Genomic DNA, 25,709 nt, shown 5'->3' with positions numbered 1-25,709 from the left:
AGCCATGTGTAGCCGCCCTTGTGCGAATAAGTCCAAATCAGACCCTCCAATCCGCCCATGTGTGGCCGCCCTTGAGAAGACAAGTCCGCTTTTGAATTCGGCCACCGGCCATTGAATTCAGCCCACCGGCCACCGGCCAACCGACCAGTTGTTTTTCGACCACTTTCCAGCCGCCGTCCGGCCATAATATTCCGGCGAAAAAGAATATTCCGACGAAAAAAAAAAGTCTCGGGGGCGGAGTAAAGTTGCCCCTGATTCTTGTCCGTGAAAATTTTGGTTTTCGGTGAGTGATTTTCCTTCACGCACAATGGCTTTTCCTCATAATGGGGGCCTTACAAATGTGCGTTTTTACCACAGAAAATTACAAGGGTAAATCAGGTTCCATACTTAACACTTTCGTCGAGAGAGGAGGAAGGTGAAGAAGAAGGAGAAGAGGGTGACCTCTTTCTTGACCTTTTCTTCCTTTGTTTCCTCTCTTCCATTTCAGAGTGACGAGGAGAAGGACTGTGTGTTGACCGTTTCTTCATGGGAGGAGTTGGCGATCGTCTTTAACGCCGTCTTCGTGAAGCCATGTCTTCAGAGGGGTCTCATCAAGAGGCCTCCTAAGATCTCTCTCCTCTTGGAGAGGAAGGGAATTCCCATAAGCACAAGCTTGATGCAACCTAGTAACAAGATAATTGATAAACATGGGGACATCATCATTAGCACCTTCATGTGCAAAATCAAAGTTATCAATGTTCATTCTACTCTCTTAGTTATTGTCATCCATGCTAATTATACTTATGTATTTACTTAGTGTATTCTTTGGTAATTTTAAACCTTGGTTGCTACTCCTCTTAGCCTTTGAAAATAAGCACTTAAGTATCTACATCCACGACTCCAATTGGTTAATTATAGAGTGTGGTGGGGTGGGTCTAACATAGCAGAATTATGGAGGAACAATTCATTTTGGACTTCTTATGGCTCAATAATGATAAAGCCATAGGCAAGTCTAAAAAGACCCCATTATTAAGACCAAATCTCTCGAGGTATGCACCATATTCCACATAGTGGGCTCAACAACCGATAATAGATCCCAATCCCACTTACCCTAATATAATTAATAAAATCAACCATTAATAGGCTACTTAAAGACCTCTCTTCTTAAGCAAGAAAAGAGAAACCAAATGCTCTGATACCAATGTAATGAAAATGGCCTATGAACTTTGAGAATAGCGGAATTAAGAGAATTAGAGTGATCATTTTTGTGAGTTTACTTTGAGAACATAGAGAGTGAACTTAATTGATGGGAGCAACATAAACATAGTACTTAATTAACTTGGTATGAACAATACTTTTACAAGAGAGAGAGTATTAGAGAACATGACAATAGTTGAGAACCGCATTTACTTGGAGCGGTCCCCCCTCCCAAAGGCGTTTGTATTATAGATTCTCCCATCAAGAGAGACTTGTTACAATAGTTGAGAATCGCATTTACTTGGAGCGGTCCCCCCTCCCAAAGGCGTTTGTATTATAGATTCTCCCATCAAGAGAGACTTGTTACAATACAATATTTGTGTTCCTTGTGATCTTGGTGATGCTATAAAGATGGAAAGCTTCATGCATCCTGAGTATAACATAAACTTTGCAAAAAACATTAACTATCCCAAGCCTCAATCCCAAAGCCTCAAACACCTTTGAAGATGGAGAGAGCTAGCGAGGAATGAGAGTAGGGAAGAGGAAGAAAATTCCTTCATAGGACAAAGAAATAGTTCCTCACTTATCATCACTCTTCTTGCTTAGCATAGCATAATAGCATAGTAATGAAGATAGAGAAGATGGCAAGCTTAAACATTGAAGCATGGCTCTTGGTTGGATTTGCATTCCATAGCCAAGAGTGTTGGTCTAAGCTCTCCACTTCTCACCAAGCTTGGAGAAGGAGATGGAGCTCTTGCACTTTGCACTCCACCCAATGAGAGAATGTGTGTGTGTGGGAGGGGAGAGTATACCCCCACATGCTTGGTCCACCTCTCTCTCTCTCACTCATAATATTCAATTATATCATTTGGGACATGTGTCCTCTTTTTCCTCTTTGAAAGAAAGAACTTAATTAGTTATTTTTATGTAGTTAAATTCTCATCGGACCCCTTTAAAGCCTATCCAATAGGATTTAAGCACATCATGAGGGCCACATGTGAAAGATTTTTTTAAGATGTTTCTTTTATGCTTTTCAAGTCATTTGGTTTGAATTGAATACGTCAAACGTATATTCAATCAAGCATGTGTCTTTTATGCTTCGTAAATCATTTGGTTTGAATTAAATACTTCAAGCACTTAGTCAATCAAGCATAGAAACATTGATGCCTCTTGAGAGTTTACTTTGAATTGGACATTTCAAGAAACTTAGTTAAAGCATAAAAATCACCTCAAGCTTTGGGCAAGGTTCCCACAAACATTTTAAGCACTTTAGCATCTCATGCTTTGGTAGGATTCCCACCTCAAGTTAGCTCTAGCTTGCCTAAGGTCAAAGGATTTTTTAACACTAACTTTTGGAAGTCTTTATTGAAGCTAACCCTAAAGTCTTTAAGTTCCATTAAGTAACATTGCTCCTTTAACATATCGTCTCTCATTTGGACCCCTTTAACCTTGGCCTCGTGTTGAGACAAATCCATAAGCACGTCTATATTCTAACCCTTGTTCCCGCTTATTCTCCCACATTAAATAATCAGTTTAATATGAAAAAATCATTTAGCTTAGTTAGATATTAGATTTTATGACACCGTTTGAGGGGAGCACACTCAATTCCAACGTGTTACGCAAGCACTCTATAGCTTTTTACAAAGACTACTATCATGTATACAGGAGTGGAACCTTATATGCATGCTAGGTCTGCAAGCTCTTGTGGATGCCACCATGGACGAGCTACTACTCTCTCTTGTTATGAGAGAGATGATACCTTCTTCATGAGACCACCACTGGTATTTTTTCTTCTAACGATCATAGTCAGATGGATGCTACATCAGACTATTGCTTTGTTAAGAGGACTCTATAGGTAGCGAGTAGCTACTATGTAAAATGTCTTATGTTTGAGCATCTAACTCTTACGAGTTAAGAGATAGATTGTAATTTAATAAAAACTTATGGTTTTACAATGATATGGGTTCTCTCTCTCTCTCTCTATATGCATACCATACCTTCCACAAGTCAAACAAGATTTGCAACATTTAATCACTCATACTTTAAGAGCAAAGTACCTGTGTTCCGTAATGCTCGTTGATGGTTAATCTCATACAATCAAAGCAACTTGTGCAGATAATTGGACCCTTATTTTCGAAAACTTTGTGGATATCTTGAGAGACAATTTACTTTTGCTCAAGCATACGCTTTGTTCGTTCTAAATATGACGAATTCGACTTCCTGACAAATAGCTTTCTTTGTATTGAAAGCATTGTGAGCAACCAAGACTCTTTGGAAGAAAGCAAATGTTGAAAGTCCTATCCAATTTCTTCTTCATCAACACTCAATTCATTGACTTTACATTTCTTTTTTGACTTATTACTTTGGTCATTCAAAGAAGGACCATATGCATTTACCTTAGCACTTGCTTCAGACCTGTTCTTGTTTTAAAAAATATAACAAATCAAAATACTCACATGATATACACAGTGGAAATAGACAAAACAATATGCTCATACAATATAGGCTGCAGAAAATCCAGCACACGCCAACAATGGCTTCTGCAACTTTATATAGCCAATCATTGCAGAAAATCCAGTGGAATCGACCTACAAGAGAAAGCTTACATCTCATGCCTTCATTAAGCACATATTGGCCCATAACAGACCCATATACTACGATCTTGCTATTAAAAGAAGAGCGATTCAGCTTTGAGCAAATCTCCAGCACCACCAAAAAGGTCAGTGTTGGAATGTTTGCCTACATTAAAGGCTACAATAAATTTGATGAACTTTTCCTTGACTAGTCCCGTGTCCCGTTGTTATGCAAGGGCAGTGCAATGCTGCGGTAAAGATTGAGAGGCTTATCTTGAATAGGTGTGTCATAAGATTCGAGAACTCGAACAATCCATACTCTTACCACACATTTCATGTTTCATTCAATGGTACACAAATTGAAAAACTCACTGTGAGGATCACATCATCTCTATCCACCCACAAATGCCATCAGACGCATACCTCCAAGGCAGACCGGCTTGCAAGAAAACTTGGACGCTCACCTGAAGCCATCCTCCTGATATCCTCAACAAGCTTTTGCAGGTTGGACCTTGACTGTCCCCTTTCAATTGCGAACCTCGCTTCTTCTTTCAGCTCCACCATCCTCCTGCGCACCACTTCTCCTTCTGGTTCCTGCATCAAAGTTTTGATAGCCTTTTTCACAAGATCCCTCTTGATGTACACCTTGGAATGCTTCGCATCAACGGCTATTGCTGCCTTCCAGTCTAGCAAACACTTGAGATTCGTATTTTGCTCAGACTCTCGTGGGCTCCCAATTATGGGAACACCCATCCACATGCTCTCCAGCACAGAATTCCAACCACAATGACTGAAAAATCCTCCAACGGAAGGATGCGCAAGAACTGCACGTTGTGGCACCCAAGAGCTAACTCTTCCCCTACCTTCAATTCTTTCTGCAAACTTATCTGGCAAAGCATCTAGATGCGTCCCATTTGGAACTAAATCTGGTCTAATAACAAGAAGGAATGGCTGCTGGCTTTCCTCTAAGCCAAGAGCCAGTTCTTGGATTTCCTGGAGGGAAATCTTTACATTGCTCCCAAACGAGGCATAAATTACTGATGACTTTGGATGTGTATCTAACCATTCTAGGGAATCCTTATCTTCTTTGAGTAAACTCATCGACCTGAGCTCTTTGTGCTTTACCTTGGCGGTGCTCCCATCCATTAAATCAAGCAACGGACCAATGGGGTCCATCGGGATTCCCTCTTTATGTAAAGCATGTATGACATCCTTCTCTAGGTGGTCCATGGAGTGTACGAGAACTCTTTGTGCCTCCTTGCAGCGCACAAATGCAGCCTGAAGAAATTCGAATACTGGGGATGTGACAGGGTAATATGTAAGATCGTAGAAAAAATCAGCTAGCCGGCAAGGTCCAGTCCCAGGGGCAACATCAATGGTACTTTCTGGATCAGTCCCTGAAATACATTCGCCAAAAAAAAAAAAAAAAAACCCATTAAATTGAGTGCCTGACAGCCAACATAAGCAAACGATTCCAAGAAAATAGAAGTAATGATTCTTTCCAACTGTCCATAAATTCAGGCCTAGTGTCATTTGTAAAGTCGTATTAGGAGTGCATGGTTGCACAAGAACAGTTGTAACTTTTGGAAATAATAACAACAAAATACCAGCAGGGGTGTGAGGGTCAACACTTTTCAGAGGGCTCAACCCCCAAAATTCTACCATGGCAATAATAACAACAAAATACCAGCAGGGGTGTGAGGGTCAACACTTTTCGGAGGGCTCAACCCCCAAAATTCTACCATGGCAACTATTCCCTCCGATTTCTGCTCCTCTGCAGTCTTCATTACTGGGACGTGTTTTCCGTACAATGGCCAACAGAAATCCTACTTTGCCGATACCTCACACATCACTGGTTTCTACAACCTAGACCCTTTTTCAACTTATCCAATGTATCCAAGTTATTTCAAGAACCGGAATCTTCTCTTGAGATAAATCCCGTGCTCTCTCCTCTGTAGAAAAGATTATAAGAATGTTTATCCTTATTCCATTAAGGATGGTTACCTTTATCATCACAAAGCAATTTGTGTGGCAGCGCCACTAAGCTAGAATATAATGGATGAAGCGCATGCTTCTCCTTATCTGTGTCACGGAGGCATTTTGCCTACGACATCAAGCTCTAGACGCTATTTATTTTGGCCAAACCTTAAGGCTGATATAGACAAGCATGTCATGAAGTACAATCGGCACGAGACTCCTAACTTACTTCAACCTTTACCGCTACCTGGTCAACCTTGGGAAAGCATAGCCATGGACTTCATCATGGATCTTCCTAAGCCTTCAATTATTCTGGACACATTTAATAAGAAAGGTCATTCGAGAAGACCATAAATGCAGATTATATGGCTAAATTTTTTTTGGCCTTCAATTTTAAGCATCATGGGATGCCAAAGTGTATTGTGTGTGATAGAGATCCTCGCCTGGAACTTTTGATCCTCATACAGAAGAGCAAAGTGAGAATGCAAATTCTATAGTCTTAGATTTTCTCAAGCCTTATGTGTCGAATCAACAATCACTTACCTCTTGTAAATATGCGTGCATAACTTTACTCAGAGTAAGCCTCCTTTTGAGATAATTTATTGTAAGCCGATGCTACCACCTATCCTTTTCACTAAGAATAAGGTCTTCGCAGCATATAACGTTGTCTGAATCTCACACACCGCTTATGGGCAAGTGAAGAGAGCAATTCTTCGCTCATGACCAACACAAGGAAGTTGCAGACAAGGACAAAAGAAGCCTAGAGTGGCGTTAAGAGTTATGGCATCTCTCTGGATTTGTTGAGTCGGTCCAAGTTTCTTTCACGGACATGTGTTAGGGAGTGAGGGCTGTTTTGTGCATGTGCCCGGCCAGAGTGAGGTTGGTTTCACATGTAGCGATGTGTCTAGCCATGTTTAGCTCAGGGTTTTAGCTTGCTTTCATGGCCATACAAGCTCCTATTGCCCTGTGGGGGTTTGGGGAGGGGGGGGGGGCATGCAGTGGAGGCTAGTGGGCAGTAGGGGAGGAGGACAGAGGCTAGCGTTCTTGGTCTCCTCTTCCCAGATCTATGTTTTTGGCCAGCCAACCAGCAGCAATAGACGGAGATCCAACAACAGAGGTCTTCCAATCAAATACTCGGAGGATCTTCCACTCGTGCTGTAGTCTAATACTAGATCTGATGATCCTTAGGGCTTGACTTCTCTTTGCCAGGAGGTGATCTAGACTTGCTATCCCCGTGCTTGCTCGGTTAGTTTCCAGCTGTTGCCAAAGGTCTCGTGTGCAAGAGGTTTTGGCAATTTTAGTAGCAGTCGCAGTTGTGACTACCTCAGGTCTATCCATTGGGGCAGGTCAGTGCCGGTCCCTTGTATGAGCAGTTTGTTATCAGCATAAAGAGCCTTCTCTCTCTCTCTCTCTCTCTCTCTCTCTCTCTCTCAAATGTCCCGTCTCTTTGATCTCTCTTTTTCACAATTGCCTTGTTCATTTATGTGGCATTGCAGGTGCTCTCTAGTGTCTGAGGATCTTTTCAGACTCGAGCCAAACTGGAGTCGAGGTGTCCACCAGATCGGAGGCCAGTTGTAACAAACTTGGACACTCTGCAAGTCAAGATTCTACTGCGACACAGCAGAGATTCACTTCAAAACAGTTCACAATTCACACTTGATTCGACACGGCCCGGCGGAGTTCCGTGCCTAGAGATATTGGCCCAAAGACTCGCGCCCCTTTCGGTATTCCTTTTTGTATTAATCTGTGTTCAAAGTACAAGAGAGTGGGAGGGTTCTCGCTATCAGACTCTGCGTCCAAATGCTCCGAGTAGTAAGGGCCCTGCCCACTAATTTATAGGTTACAAGGGATGCCCAAAAGCAGAGCCCCAAAAGCTATCAACTTCAAAAGCTTGTAAAAATAAAGAAATTAATCCAAAAGCTTCTCAAATCAGCCAACGTAGGCTTTTCAGCAGCGCAAAAGCAGTTTTCCGTACAATCATCAATGTAAAAAAAGCGGAAATCCGTACGCTCTGCCACGTCAACAAATCAACGTGATTTACGGCGGAAAATCCGGGCCTGCGTCCTACTGCCATGTGTCACTGCTGCCAGATTGGGTGTGCGTCCGGGTCTGCTGCCCCACTCTGTGAGTGTGTCGGGCCATGCCACATCACCCATTTGTGACATAACCCCCTCTTGAAAGCATTGTAATTGCCCTTGATTACACCTGCAAAACAGACAGAGGCCATAAACTGTCTTAGCAGACACTGACTGTTAGTACCGACGCACTAGGAACAACACATCTAGCACATGTACCAATCGACAGTCACATCACAGGACATCACATGACAAATCACATTCAAAAATCATTCCAAATCTCAAACCATGATTAATCGGCAACATATTTAGCAATCGCATCTAGATCCAATCGGGACCTCACAGATGCCCGATTAACTAATCCATATTGCAATAATGTCTATAGAGATTTATGAGACAGAAATGCTGCAGTCATTTCGTCTATCAGTTCCTGCACTCAAACAAGTCAAGTACAAATCAATCAGTATCATTTTCATTATTGGGAATTCCAATTCATAAAGTCATACAATAGAATACTGTCAGCTCAGTAGTATCCCTGAAACCCAAAGGGACATCAGTGACTCTATATATCAAATCAAGGTATCGAGGCAACCTATCGACAAAGGAGTGGAGTGACTCCCCTCTTGTGCAAACCCACTGCACTAGATTCGCCCATGCTGAAGTCGGGGTTCTATCGGAGAACTATGCTAAACCGAATGCTTCAAGGTAAAGGTTCACAATCTGAGAAGTATCTGCCAGGTCCTCCTCCTCCATCCACTTCGCATCCAATGCAGGATAGTTCTTGAATTTAACCAAGAACTGCCTTATCACTTTACCTTTAATCTTTCTATCTTTATGTGCCAATATCTGTTCTGGAACGAGTATCTCCTCGCTTTCCTCCGCTTTGGGTTGCTCATCTGGCTCCCAATCATCGGGCACATCGCCTTTAAAAGGCTTCAAGAGACTCAATGAAAAGCATTGTGAATTCTCCAAGTATCGGGCAGCTTCAGTCTAAAGGAGACATCATTTATCTTTCCTTTTATCTGGAAAGGTCCATAGTATCTCATGCTAAGCTTTGGACAAAGCAGCTCCTTTCCCTTTTTCTTTCTCAGGTGTGCCTTCTCAAAACGTAAGAGCACCCAATAGTTCTCCTTTAATTTCAAATCGCGATGGTGTCGATCTGCTGCCTTTTTGTGTCTTCCCTAAGATTTCTCAAAAGCCTCCCGGACCTTTGCAAAAGCAGTGTCGAAGTCCCTCGTACTAGTCGGCTTCAAAAATCTTTCTTTCGTGCTTAAGAAGGGTGGAATGTAACAGCTTGGACACTCCAAGTGGAGAATCTACCGCGGCACCACAAGAAATCACTTCAAAACAGTTCACAGTTCACAATTGATTCGACACTGGGCCGGTGGAGTTCCGTGCCTAGAGATATTGGCCCCAAAGACTGGCGCCCCTTTCGGTATTTCTTTTTACATTAATCTGCAACACAAAGTACAAGCGAGTAGTCGGGACTCACTCTCAGACTCTGCGTCCAAATGCTCTGAGAAGTGAGAGCCCAGGCTACTAATAAATAGGTATACGAGGGATGCTAAAAGCAGAGCCCAAAAGCTTCAAAAGCTGTGAATTTTTAAAAGCTTGCCTCTCACAAGGCTTAGTAACTTTAAAACAAAAGCTCTCTCTCTACCGCTTGTGTAAAAATAAAGCAGCTCTCAAATTTGTGTAGGATTTTCCAGCTTCTGGTGTAGAAAAAAGCAGCCCCGCAATAAGCCTTGCTTTCTGTACGCTCAACCATGTGTCAATCCGTACAGCTTCCGTGAATCGCGAGGACTGCCGTACAGCATGCCACGTCAGCCCTAGCGCTGAATTTCCGCCATTTCCGGGAGCTGGCCAAAGAGAGGGTGTGTGTGTGTGTATCTGCTGCTCCCCTGCAGGTTGCCACGTCACTAATTTGTGACACCCCCCCTCTTGAAAGCATTGTAATCGCCCTCGATTGCGCTTGCAAAACAAAGAGAAGCCATAAATTGTCTTAGCAGACACGGACAGTTAGTACCGACGCACTAGGAACACACATCTAGCACATGTACTAATCGACAATCACATCACACGACATCACAAGACATCACTTGACATCACAGGACATCACATGACAAATCACATTCAACATTCATTCGGATCTTAAACCATGATTTATCGGAATGCAATTAGCAATCGCATCTAGATCCACTCAGGACCTCAAAGATGCCCAATTGACTAATCCCTATTGCAACCATGTCTATCGAGATCATTCAGACCAAAATGCTGCAGTCATTCCATCTATCAGGTCCTGCACTTAAACAAGTCAAGAACAAATCAGTTTCATATTTTCCGAAATTCCATTTCATAAAGTCATACAGCAGAATATTGTCAGCTCTCAGTATCCCTGAAGCTCAAAGAGATATCAGTGACCCTAGTATTCAAAAATCGAGGCGTCTGTTGACAAAGGAGCGGAGCAAATCCCCTCTTGTGCAAACTTACTGCACCAGATCTCTGGCCAAGCTGAATTCGGGGTTCCATTTAAAGTAGACTATGCGAAACCAAAACCTTCAAGGTAAAGTTTCACAATCTGAGGAGTATCTGCTAGGTCCTCTTCCTCCATCCACTTCGCATCCAATGCAGGATAGTTCTTGAATTTAACCAAGAACCGCCTCTTCACTTTACCCTTGATCTTTCTTTCTTTATGTGTCAAAATCTGTTGTGGAACAAGGATCTCCTCGTTTTCTTCCACTTCGGGTTGCTCATCAGGCTCCCCATCTTCGGGCACATCACCTTTAAAAGGTTTCAAGAGACTCACATGAAATGCATTGTGAATCCTCCAAGTGTCAAGCAGTTTCAGTCGGAAGGAGACATCATTGATCTTTTCGGAGATCTGGAAAGGTCCGTAGTTCGCATATTAAGCTTTGGAAAAAGCCTTTCCCTCTTTCTTTCTCAGGGGCGCCTTCTCAAAAGTAAGATCTAGAAAGGTCCGTAGTATCGCATACTAAGCTTTGGAAAAGGCCTCTCCTTTCCCTTTTCCTTTCTCAGGGGTGCCTTCTCAAAAGTAAGATCTGGAAATGTCCATAGTATCGCATACTAAGCTTTGGAAAAAGCCTCTCTTTTCCCTTTTTCTTTCTTAGGGGTGCCTTCTCAAAAGTAAGAGCACCCAATCATTCTCCTTCAATTTCAAACCAAAGTTTGCTAATAACAGGTGTAATGGCTACGTCCCTCTTCAGATAGGGATGTTAAGTTCACGTCAAATTTTTGGCGCGCACTCTTTGAAAATTTTGGCACTAAGTTAAATTTTTCATCGGCTTTTCATCCACAGTCACATGGTCAGACAGAGATTTACAATCAATTGGCTTTGATGTTTCAAAGTCATATGCCCATGATCAGCAGTCTAAGTGGGAGCTCTATCTCCCATTGGTTCAAGCTATTTTGAATGACTCTTTTTCTTCTGCCATTGGTCGAACTCTGTATGAGGCAGCTTTTAACCGTCCGTTCCAGTCACTTTTGACTCGCTCGGTCAGTCAAATGCCTGATGCCAATGTTGAAAGTCAGTCATTGGATGAGATTTCTGAGAGTGTGAAGCTTCGGCTAAGCAAGACTCGGGAATCTTATTCGCGGCAAGTTAATAAGCATCGTCAGGATGTTTCGATCAAGGAAGGGGATTGGGTGTATTTAAGAATCATGAGGCAACGTCTTAAGCAAGTTGGAAAGAAGTGTCCCCAGTTGTCTTTTCGTATGTATGGTCCATTTCCAGTCATTAAAAAGATAAATGAGGTTTCAATGAAATTGCAGTTGCCTAACTCATGGTCAATGCACAACGTTTTCTATGTTTCTTGGTTGAAAGTGTTTCAGGGAACACCTCCAAAGGACATTTCTGAAGAAGACGAACCGGAGATCATCGATGAAGCTGAAGTCATGGAGCCGAAGCAAGTGTTATTGCATCGGTTTCGACATGGTTCGAAGAAGCAAGTGAGACAATACGTTTTGAAGTTCAAGGATCGAGGGACCCACGAAGCGGTGTGGGTCGACGAAGAGTTTTTCAAGGATTATCCAGAGTTGTTGGCAGACTACAAGGAAGCCATGCAGCTCGGTACTAGTACCTCACTTTAAAAAGGAGGGGATGTCACGTGACACATCCAACCCTATGTGTCCGTGGACAAGCTACAATATGACAAGGGTTCAGTCCAGTCAGTCTAGCTTAGGAAGTGTTCTGGCACTTTTATGAGTCTGTTCGCAGACCGTGCATGCCCAAGCACTTAGAGTAGATGCATATCCTCTGGTTGCACACCACATCATCATCAGCATTACCATCAGAATCCAACAGAATCCATCAAGAGCATTTTCCAGTGCATTAAACCTATTTTCCCTATTTTTGACCTTTTTCACTTATTATTTTAAGTGACTTTTATTGGGAACTGAGTAGGGCAATTTGGGTAAGATAATATATAAGCAAACATAGGCTAGCACTATTTGGCAGAAGAGCAAGGAGAACACAGGCCAAAGGAGCAGGTTCCCCCTCTCTCTCTCAAGCAGGACCTTTCCCCCTTTGGTGGCGATTTCCTCCAAGCAAGGCCAGCAAGCGACCACCCTCTTCCTGGCATTTTTCATCAAAGCCATCATCGCCATAGACTCCAGCACTCTGGCGTTTTTCAACAAGGCCATCATCGCATAGACCTCCAGCACCCTAGCATTTTTCAGCATTAGCCTCATCGCCCTTTCCCTAGCGTTTTCAGCAGCGCCACAGCCTCAGCAATCCAGCGATAAAGCCTCAATTCAGCGTTTAAGACCAGCCAAACCAGCATTTTTGGAAGAATTCAAGGGCTCGCAAATCAGCGTTTTTTAGGGCATCAGAAGGCACTGAAATTCTGCAGCAGACCAACTACAGCACTTGCGTTTTTGCAGCAGCAAATTTCAGCCTCATTGGCGTTTTTGGACAGCAGAACAAGCACTCAGTTTTCAGCCATTGAGTCGGTCTCGTCATCCACGTCGTCGACATCGACATAGCCCCTAGACTTGCATCAGTTATCATTCATCCACTTTTGTACCATATTGTGCAAACGATAGTAGACCACTCTCGCCAACGAGAGTGGGGCCTTCGGAGGAGGGTTTTACGTCTCTAGTGTCGTAGTATTCTCTTCTCTCTCTATCTCTCAGTCTCATGCACCTTCACGCATAGTGTCCATTCACTTTTGTTGTGTCCATTGCACTCTCTCATAAAGAACGGAAGGCTCTCCCTTCCATAAGTAAAAGGAACCTTGAGCGCAATTCGGAGCACTCATCTTGAGCAAAGTTCATCATTCATTCTGCTGCACCTTACAGAGTTGGAGAAAGAATCCCTAACCCTCTTCTGCATTCACTTCCGCCGACAAGCAACCCTTGGAAATATCTCCGAGCACCCTTACCTTTCAGCTTCACCCGCAATGTTCTCACCACAGGACTATTCGAGTGGTCGTACTTGCTCGCAAGGCAGAGTCAACATCAAGGCTGGTATTCTGCGACAGTAGATAGTAAGGCTACCTAGTAACTCGTATGGTCGGTGCTTACATCGCAGCAGAACCTACATTTGCAGTATCCACCAATCTGAAGGAGTTTTTTTCAGTTTATGCATCCACAAGCATCAAAAGTATAGATAGAAGTGCGGCAGTTGTGCCTCACCTTTAACAGGGGGGGATGTCACGTGCGCACTACACTTGCGCCACGTCAACAAGCTTCTACTATAGTCTAGCGTCAATCTTAGTCTAGCATAGAATCTAGCCTAGCACTTTGTGAGCCTCTAGCAGGACGTGCATGTCCAGCATACCCTCTCTTGCACAGAACAGACGATCGGCATTAATTCAGGCACTTTACCCATATTTACTCGGAACGGGAACGGAAATTGGAAATCAGAATGGGAACCGGGAACAATAACCTGAAAATGGCCATTCCCTGTAGCTATGACTTTACCGTGTGTGAACCGCCTCTTAGCATTGCATTATTAATAAATTACCTTTTATATTCCAAATCGTGGGGTTCAGCCACAGGGCTGCCCGACCTAGCTTTTTGCACCTATAAGAGCATTGCCTTGGGCGCCAGTAGAGAGCAGAGGAGCAGTGACAGAGCCTCTCCAGAAGCACCAACAAGGCCAACGTTTTTCCCATCAGCCATCAATGTTTTCAGCATCCAGCCCATAACCTCGTTGCGATTGCAATCCTCGTCGCAGTACCCTCGGCGTTTTCAGTTTTCAGCCCATCACCATCGCCGGCGATAGCAGATCAGCCCACATCCCCCTCCTCGTCATCGTCGTCGTCGTCGTAGTACCAAGCATCTCCAGTAGTACCCATTAGCACCTCAGTAGTACCACAATACAAGTAACCCTCATCATAGTCGTCATCATTGTTGCGGTACCCCAGCATCTAGCACCCCTTGCGTTTTGGCTTGGCTCCTACCTAGCTCAACGTAGGGATCATCACGACCTCCGTGTCCTTAGCACCCAAGTACCTTCAGTACCCAGCAGTACCTAGTACCAAGAACCCCCCCATACCAAGCACCCCTTAGCCTCACAGTACCCATCAGCACCTCATCAATACCCCAACATCAATAGCATCAAGTACCCATTAGCATCTCAGCATTTAGCATCATTGTATCAGCTTTGTGCAAAAAATGGGAAGTACTTGCTCTGGCAACCATAGTTACACGGAACACGAAACGGGAACGGCGACGGGATCCTCACAGAACGGGGGAACGGGGAGCAATCGGGAACGGGAACGGCACGGAATGGGAGGCATAAAAACACCCAAATAATGCAATTTTAATCTCTGTGTGATTGAATAGTAGTAGTATCAGAGTCCTTTGACTCTAACACTCACAAAACACTTGATTTGAAGACCATTCGGCCTTACTATGGCAAACGTGTCGTGTAGCCTTGAGAGCTTGAGAGGGAGGAAGAGGGAAGGGGAGAGAGAGAGAGAGCTTGAAAGTTGAGACTCAAGAGAGAGAGAGGGAGAGAGCTTTTAGCCTTGTAGACTCTAGAGTCTAGACTTGAAAGCTTGAAAGAGGCTAGAGCTTGAGAGTCGAGACTTGAGAGGGTAGAGCTTTAGCTTTGGCCCTTGAAATTTTGTGTGCATTGTGAAGGTAAGGGGTGGGGGAAGGGACATTTAACAAGGGGAAGGCTCACAAGACAAATCACCAAAATCTGCCCGTTCCGGACCATGTACCCCCTGCCCATGGGGTGGCGTTCCCCGGTAACTATGTTGGCAACAGAGCAAGGGGGCTCTTGAGAGTGGCTGGGACCCAACATGCCATGTCGTCTCTTTTCTCTCTCTCTTTGTGTCTCTCTCTCTCTCATTCAATTCAATTCAGTTCTTTCAAAAGAAGTAAAGTAACCTTGTGTTTGTGCGGAGTACTAGATCCGAGCTAAACCCTTAAACCCTTCAGTTGCACCTGACAGCAGGTTGATGATTCAATTGCACTTTCGTACCAAATTGGGGATTATGGATGAAAAAGGGGGATGGCTTTCCTTCTAAGAGAGGATGTTCTTTGATTTTTTCTTTTCCATCCAAGGAGGAAAGCTTCATTTGTCTGGTGCAGCGGAAGTGTTTAAGGATTTAGCTCGGATCTAGTACAAGAGACACTTTACTTCACTTGAAAGACTGAAATGAATTGAAAAAAAGAGACACAACAGAGAGAGAAGAGAGAGACGACACAAGATGTCGGGTCCCAACCCTCATGGACCCCCTTGCTCTGTTGCCAGAGCAAGTACTTTCTTTGTTCTTGCACAAATGCTCATACAATGACTGAATGCTTAGATGCAGATGCTAATGGGTATTGATGCTATGTACTAGCTACTCATGAGTATATATCGACGGCGACAATGATGTTGACGTTGACGACGATGTCAAGGCTGAAATCTAAAATTGTTAGGCACTTCTGCTAGAGATCTGCAATCTGCGGCGAGGATCTGCAACTGTCAATGCATGCAAAGCTGAAATGCAAAATCGCTGGCTGATCTGGGTTGAATCTGCAAAGTGCTAGCTGCTTTGGGTTGAAACCAAAAACACTAGACTAATCTGGGGCTAGACTAATCTAGGTACTGGTGGGAAATCCGACAAGGATTTGCAACCACGAAGATGCGGGTTCTCGCGAGGCTAAGGGCTGATCTGAAAACACGGGTTTTATGGGTTGAAAACGTTGGTCCTTTGATACTGAAAATGTTGGGCTGAACTTGAGAAAAATGCTAGAGCTCTTGAGATGCTGCCAATCGGGTGCCTGCCTCCTTGTGTCTCTGCATTCATCTGCTTCTACTGAGTGCCCAATGGGTTTCTTTTATAGTTCCTTTAGCCATTTGCCCTACCTACATTCCAACAAGGGTAAATGAAAAGTCACTTATTAATAAATGACCTATCAGAGGTGGTTCACGCGGTAAAATGAATGCATGCTGAAATGACTGTTTTGTGCAAGAGAGGGTATTAGGGTAATGCAACTGTGACAAGCCTGGACATGCACGTCCTACTAGAGGCTCACAAAGGTGCCATCTGTGGGACAGAGAGAGAGCGGGTTGCTTTTATAGGCTCCCGCACCCGTAGGAAGAGCTGGTGCGGCTAGGAGCAAGAGAGTAAGGGAAGAAGTAAAAGAGAGCTGAAGCGTAACCAGGCCACCTAGAACTTGACAAAAGACCGAAAACTCCACCAAAGAATCTCCAAGAGCAGACTCCAAGTCTCCAAGGCCGTAAAACGACGCATCCAAGCAGAATAAGAATCACCACTTCAAATCAACTCTACACCAAACATCCGGGAGAGAGATGATCTATAGCCATCCCTGGCAAATCAACAGGACTATGACATTCTTCAACCTGCAAAAGAAGTTGAAGACGAGGGTAAACCTTCCATCCTTGCCACCCTCAACGCACTCCAAAACCACCGAACCTGCTTCCACCAAACATAAAACGAAACAGCAAGAACATACAACAACACGCAAACAAGCAACCTGTAAATAGACTTGGACACTCCAAGTCAAGAATCAACTGCGACAGCACCAAATAACCACTTCAAAACAATTCACAGATCACAATAGATTTGCACTGGCCTGGCGGAGTTCCGTGCTTAGAGATATTGGCCCCAAAGACTGGCGCCCCTTTCGGTATTTCTTTCTGTATTAATCAATCATCAAAGTACAAGAGAGCGGTTAGGGTTTCACTCTCAGACTCTGCGTCCAGATGCTCTGAGAAGTGAAGCCCTCACCACTTATTTAAAGATACAAGGGATGCCCAAAAGCAAAGCCCCAAAAGCTTTTAAAATAAAAAGCATCAGTTCTCTCTCTCTCTTAGAGTCTTTTCTCTTTTTTTAAATTAAAAAAAAAGCAAAATTCGCGTCGCTCATCATTTTCAAAAAAAAAAAAAATTATTTTTTTTTAAAAGCCTCCGCGATTTCCGGAAATCAGGGTTTCTGGCAGAAATTAGGGTTTCTGTTGTCCGCCACGTCATCACTTTGTGGCGTACCCCCCTCTTGAAAGCATTGTAATCGATCGCGATTACGCCTGCAAAACCGACAACAGCCATAAACCGTCTTAGCAGACACTGTTAGTACCTACGTACTAGGAACACACATCTAGCACATGTACGAAATCGACAATCACATCACACGACATCACCAGATCACATGACATTCAACATTCATTCGGATCTTAGACCATGATTTATCGGCAATGTAGCTAGCAATCACATCTAGGTCCAATCAGGACCTCATCGATGTCCGATTGACTAACCCCTATTGCAACCACGTCTATTCGAGATCAATCAGACCAAAATGCTGCAGTCATTTCGGCTATCAGTTCCTGCACTCACAAGAAGTCAAGAACAAATCAGTATCATAATCACGAATTCCATTTCATGAAGTCATCCAGAAAAATACTGTCAGCTCTCAGTATCCCTGAAGCTCAAAGAGACATCAGTGACTTTAGTATCAAAATCGAGGCATCTGTTGACAAAGGAGTGGAGTAACTCCCCTCTTGTGCATCCCACTGCACCAGATCTTCGGCCAAGCTGAGTTTCTGGGTTCCATTTGGAGTAGACTATGCTAAACCAAAACATCGAGGTAAAGTTTCACAATCCGAGCAGTATCTGCTAGGTCCTCCTCCTCCATCCACTTCGCATCAAATGCAGGAAAGTTCTTGAACTAAACCAAAAACCGCCTTCGGACTTTACCTTTCTTCGTATCGTTATGTGCCAAAATCTGTTCAGGAACAAGGATCTCCTCGTTTTCTTCCACTTCGGGTTGCTCATCAGGCTCCCCATCATCAGGCACATCACCCTTAACAGGTTTCAAGAGACTCACATGCAATGCATTGTGAATCCTCCAAGTATCTGGCAGTTTCAATCGGAAGGAGACATCATTTATCTTGTCAGTGATCTGGAAAGGTCCGTAGTATCGCATACTAAGCTTTGGAAAAAGCCTCTCCTTTCCCTTTTTCTTTCGTAGGCGTGCCTTCTCAAAAGTAAGAGCACCCAATCATCCTCCTTCAATTTCAAGTCGCAACGATGGCGATCCGCTGCCTTTTTTTGTCGTTCTTGAGACTCCTGCAAAGTCTCGCGAACCTTGGCAAAAGCCGTATCCAAATCTCGCGAATATTCATCCGCTTCAAATATCTTATCTTTCGTGCTCAGGAAGGATGGAACCTTCGCAGCACTTTCAACAATTTCACACGGCGTCGTCCCCGTCGAAGAGTGTATCGTGTTATTGTAGGCAAGTTCCACCAAAGGTAAGTTCTTTTCCCATTGAGTCTTTTGATCCGAGATACAAGACTTCAATAAATCTAAAATCACTGAATTGGCAATCTCAAATTGCCCGTCAGTCTGCAAGTGGAACGATGACGAGAACTGCAACTGTGTGCCAATGTTCTCCCAAATTGCCTTCCAAAACAAACTCATAAATCTGGGGTCTCTGTCGGAGACAATCGTCTTAGATGTGCCATGTAATCGGAAAATCATCGTGATCATTCTGTTTTCTTGGGAGATCAAAAATGAAATCCATTTCAATACTTTTCCAGGGGTGGGTGGATATGGGTAAAGGCTGTAACAATCCCTGTGCCTTATGCCTGTCAAATTTGACCTTCTGGCATACCAAGCAACTGCGCACAAACTCTTCCACATCCTTTTTGAGTCTCGGCCCAGAGAAGTATCTCTCTATCCCCTTCATGGTGGTAGCAATGCCGCGGTGACCCGTAAAAGGTGGACAATGGCATTCAGTTATAACCTTTTCCCTCAACGGTTGTGTAACGCACAACATAGTCTTTCTCATCAAGTAGCCTTCCCGAAGGGAGTATCCAGCTACTGTCTCCCCATCCCGTATCCGTGTGAAAAAAATCTGCAAAATCTGTATCTGTGGCATACTGATCGACCATATCCTCGAAGCTCCTATGATATATCGCGGAAACAGCCAGAACCAACGATTTCCGAGACAAAGCATCTGCCACCACATTCTTCTGTCCCTGCACATGGACAATCTAGAAGTGGAACTGTGACAAGATGTTCGCCCACCGCATCTGCTTTTCCGAAAGATGCTTCTGTGACAAGAAGTAGCGCAAACTCTGATGGTCTGTAAAGACAGTAAAATCCGCTCCGAGTAGGTAATGCTGCCACTGAGTAAGAGCATGGATAACCACCAAAAGCTCTTTCTCATATATCTGTGCTGTCATCTCCGGCCTAGAGAACAAACGGCTCTCGTAAGCTATGACATGGCCTTCTTGCATCAAGACCGCACCCAGACTACGACCACAAGAATCACAGTATACTTCAAATGACTTCTGCAAGTCCGGCAAAGTCAAAATAGGTCCCGTAGTCAATTTCTCTTTCAATGTCCGAAAGGCGGTCACCTTTGTGGGTCCCCACGAAAAAGGTACTCCTTTCTGTGTCAAGGTATGCAAAGGGGAAGCAACCTCTGCAAACTTTCGTATGAACCGCCTGTAGTACGAACACAGTCCCAAGAAGCTTCTAACTTCATGGACATTCCTCAAATCGGGCCAATCACGGATAGTCTCTATCTTGGCCGGGTCCATTTGCACTCCTACTCTGCTGACACAATGTGTCCCAAAAAGTGTATCTCTAGTAGGGAAAATTCACTTTTTCTTGCATTAATCACTAACGTGTGATCTCGTAATGCCTGAAAGACTTGAAGCACATGATCCCTGTGTTCTGCCTCATTCTTGGAGAAAACAATGATGTCGTCAAAGAAAGTGCCAACAAATAGCCTGTACTCTCGAAAAATCCTGTCCATCATCCGGTTAAATGTCGCAGGAGCATTGGTTAAGCCAAAAGGCATCACCAAAAACTCAAATAACCCAAAAGTCGCCCAAAAAGCTGTCTTGTAGACATCTCCTGGCGCTATCCTGATCTGATGATATCCACTCTTCAAGTCAATCCTGCTAAAGCACGGGGATCCCTGTAACCTGTCGAGTATATCATCGATCCTAGGAATCGGAAATCTATTCTTTGATGGTGATTTCGTTGAGAGTGCTATAATCGATGCACATTCTCCAAGATCCGTCTTTCTTCAAAACCAACAACACTGGAGAGCAATACGGTGAAGTACTAGGCTGGACAAGACCCTTTTCCAAGAGGTCTTTCACTGGGTTCATAATCTTTTCATTCTGTACTCGGCTCACACGGTAAGGTGGCCGATTCGGTGGCGTGGTTCCGGGTATCAGATCAATGGTCTGATCTTCAGGCCCTCTGAAAAGCAATCGGCATGAGTGTGGAGAAAAATCTTGGCGTTCTTTTGATCAGGTCAAAACATATTCAACCTTTATCCATCATTCAGTTCTCTTCCAAAAGAATGAGTAAGAAACTGAAGTTCATCAAGTACAATCTCTAAGCCCTTCATTTATCAAAGTCGCTTTCTCGGCCCGGTATTCAACCACGGCGTAGTTCTTGTGGTACCAAGGGATCCTGAGTAGAACGTCACTCGCGTGCCCTGAACACCCCTGTCATTGCAAACAAAGTTTGCCAATGCTCAGTGTAATGGCAACATCCCATCCGGGTGCCACTCGAACTACCTCCGCCTGTGGCGTCAGTCTGTCGGGCGTAATTCCAAATCGAGCTGCCAATTCCAAGTGAAAAGAAGTTGGCCTTGGCTCCTTCAAAAGAGCTTCCGAATCCTTCACTTTGCCCCAAAAGCAGCAAAGTTTGTACTTTCATTCATTAGATTCGGTGCAGGTCCCACGCCATGTGGTACCAGTTCTGCTTTTCTATTTGCCTTTTCTGCCACATTTCTTAGTTGCTCTCGAACTCTCAGACCTATCGTAGTCTTTATCATTCTGTTCTTTCTGTGCCTTATTAGGGCACTTCGCCTCTCTGATGAAGCAAGCTCTCTCCTCAGGAGTAAGCTTGCGTCGTGCATCCTTTTTCTCTGGGTTGCTCTTTTTTTCTTTCTACTTTCATTCCCAGAAGTCTGTTCCGCTCGTTGTGTCATTTTCTCATCGGTGGGGTAAGTCAGACTGCCAGAGTGAATGGAAAAGCCCTGCTTTGCATGACTCATCAACTCCCGAATAGAAGCCGACTTCTGTTCCAAGCAATGATCTCGGATCTCTGTAGGTAGACCCAAAGTAAACCGCTCAATCTGTTCTCTGAACGAGATCTTCTTGAATGAAGAGGCGGGTAGAAAAGAGCTCCGGAATCTTTCACAATAAGCATTGATTGTATCTTTCTTGGTCATCCAAAGATGGTTCCAAGCAGCTCGTACATCTCGTTCATATTCTTGCGTCAACCAAGAAGAAATAAAAAGCTTCTTAAATTTCAGCCATGTAACTGGCGCAGTCTTGTTTAAAAGAAGCGTGGACCACCAAGTACGAGCATTCCTCTTAAAGTAAGAGACAGCTCTCCGAATCTTGGAGTGCTCTGAATAGCGTCCTCCTGCGAAAGCAATGTCAAACTGCTGTAAAAAAGACACAGCCTTCGAAGCATCTGAGTATCCTGAAAAGTATCAAACTTGATCGAGTGGCCACCTTCCTTAAACTCTCGGACTTTCTTGCTTTCATCTTCGAGAAAGTCATACTGGTTGGCTTTGTAAAAATTCTTCTTGTTCGCATAAAAGTTTCCATGATCAGAATTTGAGCTGTCTATAGACAAGTCCTCAGTAGAACTGTCAGTCTCTGGGCGAGATGTAGCCTTCTTTGCCTTTTTTTTTGCCCTTTCCGAAGCTTTGTTTCTTGCTTCGCTTTTTACCTTTTCTGTCTTCTTCGCTCGAATCCGAGGAGCTAGAAGAACTATCAGAAGAAGAAGAAGAAGAAGAATTGAATACTCCTTCAAATCGAACACGCTTCTTCTGTTTCTTTGCCTTGTCAAAAGTCGACTGACGACCCAAATAACCTGGAAAGTCAGTGCTTTTCTTCTGCTTTTTGCCGTGCTTTTTGGCTTTCTTTTGCGTGTCAAAAAGCTGAGCAATCCGTGCATCAACCACGTTCTCCAGTTCCTTCTCCGTATATTTTCTTGGAGGCAGAAGGTTTCTTGAGAGCGGGTTTCGGGAGTGGTGTTGTGGTTCTTTGCCACTCCATCTGTACCTCTTCCAAAGAGGTCTGGTTCATATATTTTGCCATCTTCGGGTCCTTGGCAAAATTGAGCATCATCTTTGTTGCATCGCCGATCAACTGGCGACGCTCCATCTCTCGCCGCTTCGCCTGAGTAGGCCAAGGAGGGCCATTTCACAAATCACAATAGATTTGCACTGGCCTGGCGGAGTTCCGTGCCTAGAGATATTGGCCCCAAAGACAGGCGCCCCTTTCGGTATTTCTTTTTGTATTAATCAATCATCAAAGTACAAGAGAGTGGTTAGGGTTTCACTCTCAGACTCTGCGTCCAGATGCTCTGAGAAGTGAAGCCCTCACCACTTATTTAAAGGTACAAGGGATGCCCAAAAGCAGAGCCCCAAAAGCTTTTAAAATAAAAAGCATCAGTTCTCTCTCTCTTAGAGTCTTTTCTCTTTTTTTTAATTAAAAAAAAAGCAAAATTCGCGTCGCTCATCATTTTATTTATTTTTTAAACAATTTTATTTATTTATTTTTTTTAGCCTCCGCGATTTTCGAAAATCAGGGTTTCTGGCAAAAATTAGGGTTTGCAGGAATTTTAGGGTTTCTGCTGTCCGCCACATCATCACTTTGAGACACAACCATACACGTACCCACACAGGCACCGACACACATATACATGCAACACATGCAGCTCCAGGCAATCACACAAGACAAAAAATCGCAGACAGACACAACATGCAAATAGACAACAACCAGGCGATCGAAAAAACCTGCGAGTGAAAGAAAAGACAGAAAGTAAGAAAACCGGTGCAGGACACCGAGGTAGGTGACGGGAGAAGAGGTGTCGAAACAAAGGGAGAGACTGACAGAGCGTCAGATAGAGAAGTTCGTCGCAGAGGCTGCATCCGCAGCAATTCGATAGCGCATGGGAGGGTATGACATGCAGGCACAGCGCGGCACGATGTAGGGAGAGTAATGGAGACCAACACGGCGGATCTGGAGCAAGAGCCCTCTCTCTCTCTCTCTCTCTCTCTCTCTCTCTCTCTCTCTCTCTCTCTCTCTCTCTCTCTCTCTCTCTCTCTCTCTCGCTCGCTCTCTCGGGATAGTTTTCTACGACATTAAAACTAGTTCTATAATCGGACTCTCAAGTGTCCTGTTTTCCCAGATACTTGTTATAACTATTTGGTGAAGCTAAAAAAAAATTTATAGGTCACGTTCATACCTTAGATCGGTTATGGTTATAAGGTAAAGAACATAGACAAATTTTAATTCTTGCAAAATTAATACCAAATTAAGATTATGGTGATAAGTTTTTAGATGAAAAAATCATAAAAATTTAGTGTAGTTTTAACAAAAATTTATAAATTGAATATAGCTTCGCATCAAAATAAGATTTACATAGATTCCAAAGTGTATGGATAGGAAAAAACTTATTATAACAAGAAATCAAGCTTCATAACTTAGTTATAAGATTAGACTTTTGTTATAATAAACAAACCCAAATCTTAAAAAAGAGAAAAAATTTGGTCTCCAAGGCCTCTGTCATTAACATGATGACGTAATGCGACAAAATTTAAGGTCTATAATGTATCTATAGGTCAATATTCATCGACTAAGTAATTTTCAAAGTTTCAAACTAATAGACATCTTGTCATTTCAGCTCATTTAAAAAAAATTATAGTAGAAAATTTCTTGCAAAAGAGACATTGCTATGAAAAAACAATGAAAGTGTGTATATAAATTCTTCAATTGTATCCATATGAGATATTTGTATTCGAATAAGTGAAATAAATGAAAAAATCACAAAGTTGACTTTATTTTAAGCATAATCTTGGATAAATAAAAAATAAGAATTACAACATGTGTCATTTCTAGTATATGATATACATCACCAAATGTAGCTTGCATAATCATCAAATAGAAGTAATAGAGTCATAGATCTAGTGTATATGCATTATAAGACATTGCAAATTTAGATGAACTAAATGTTTTATGTAATCGTTAATTGAATTTGTAAACTTTGCATATTTGACCCACGCGACGATCTATATTTATATTTAATTCTCTTCACAAAGAAAAAAAATTCACAAGACAATTGCGAAAAATTCAAACACATATATAAGTAGTTATTGTGGAATATTGCATGCACCCTAATCATTTTTTTCTTAGACCAGAGTATGAGTTTTAGTGAAACATCAATTGTTGTTTTGCGTAGGTGCTTTTCATGAGTGTAGTTACTATTGAGTTTGTGTACAAAAGTGACGGATATAAATTTTATGAGTACTTCGGATAATATTAAATAATTTATTGAGATATTTCTTAGATTTTATGTACCATTTCATATAAATCTGAATGGAAAAAAAACACTAAAGTGTCCTTTTTGGTACCAAACTAGTGTTAAACTCTCTTCCTTCTTCTTCTTCTTCTTCTTCTTCTTCTCTCTACGCAATAGAATTAAAAGTGATAGCTGGCACATTGATTTTGATTCCACAAAATGAAGAATGTACACCGAAGAGCATTGAGGTAGCAGCATTTCACCAGATCATGCATAACCCCTTGTTGAACCACGTCCTCTCTCTCTCTCTCTCTCTCTCTCTCTCTCTCTCTTTGGAGAAAATCCTCACCTGATGGCACAGGGAGGTAACCATTGCTGAGGAGGGAGGGGATGCAAAAGCCCATGGAGTAGACAGTTGCGGTAGATGACCAAAATTCAATCCGGGGGATGTTGAAATGGTCGGCAACATCTTGGATCCACGGTAAAAAGCTGTCACCAATGATGCAAGAAGGGGGGCGTCCAACCTCGCGAAGCCGTAGGATGAGAGACTCGAAATGTGTCCGCATCACAGGGATGGAGGACATGAAGAGGGCCACAGAGGGGCTAACAGGGGTGCTCCTATTATCCGCAGAGACTGCATCGGGAAGAACTTCAATGTAAAGTTCTGCATCCGGACAGCTTTCATGTAGCCCTTGATCAGCACCTTCATAGCTCAAGGGGTTTTGCTGGCTTTTCTGCAGCATGGAGGAGGTCCTGGCTGTGTGCACAAATGTCACCGAGATGCCCGAGTCGAGCAGACGCTCGGCTAACAGCATCAATGGATTGATGTGCCCTTGGGTTGGGAAGGGGAACACCACTGCATGCGGCTTGCTACCTGCCATTTACTGTGTGGGTGTGTCCGTGCGTGAATGCCTTACTAAGCCTTAGCACAAGGCGGGTTCGGCGGCCTCCGCTGCGCTCGGCAAGCTACATTGACTCTTGAGCCGCAGCCGCTATAAGAGAGACACGTGGAAAGATGTGAGCCGCCTTGCCGTGGAAGCAAGGCCCTGGCCCCTAGCTTTGCCAGAAAGTAGCGGCAATACATCACAGCCTCAGGGAAGCTCGAGTGATGGGATCGACGGCGAGCAAAGTTTTGTCCGAATC

General features: G+C 43.5%; 1 protein-coding gene across 1 annotated transcript; it reads right to left on the bottom strand.

Annotated features, from left to right (window-relative positions):
* Positions 1–3,651: 3,651 nt before the first annotated feature.
* LOC147438994 (mogroside I-E synthase-like) lies at positions 3,652–25,709 on the bottom strand. The gene is made up of 2 exons (XM_086484931.1): positions 24,916–25,709; positions 3,652–5,146 (listed from the first exon to the last, which is right to left on the bottom strand). Exons 1-2 carry the CDS (start codon positions 25,445–25,447, stop codon positions 4,161–4,163), a joined length of 1,518 nt encoding a protein of 505 aa, XP_086341057.1. The 5' UTR covers positions 25,448–25,709; the 3' UTR covers positions 3,652–4,160.

This window comes from Adiantum capillus-veneris, chromosome 16, assembly GCF_014529385.1.
Source record: "Adiantum capillus-veneris isolate H3 chromosome 16, ASM1452938v2, whole genome shotgun sequence".
NCBI lineage: Eukaryota > Viridiplantae > Streptophyta > Polypodiopsida > Polypodiales > Pteridaceae > Adiantum > Adiantum capillus-veneris.
Note: the sequence above shows the minus strand (reverse complement) of the source record. Positions and strands in the feature narration are given on the sequence as shown.

What these genes read in the sequence shown, in the direction of transcription:
- LOC147438994 (XM_086484931.1), bottom strand. Translation starts at nt 25,447, where the DNA reads ATGGCAGGTAGCAAGCCGCATGCAGTGGTGTTCCCCTTCCCAACCCAA. An exon ending in TTACCTCCCTGTGCCATCAG is followed by an intron (nt 5,147 to 24,915) that starts GTGAGGATTTTC and finishes AATGTATTTCAG; the next exon opens with GGACTGATCCAGAAAGTACC.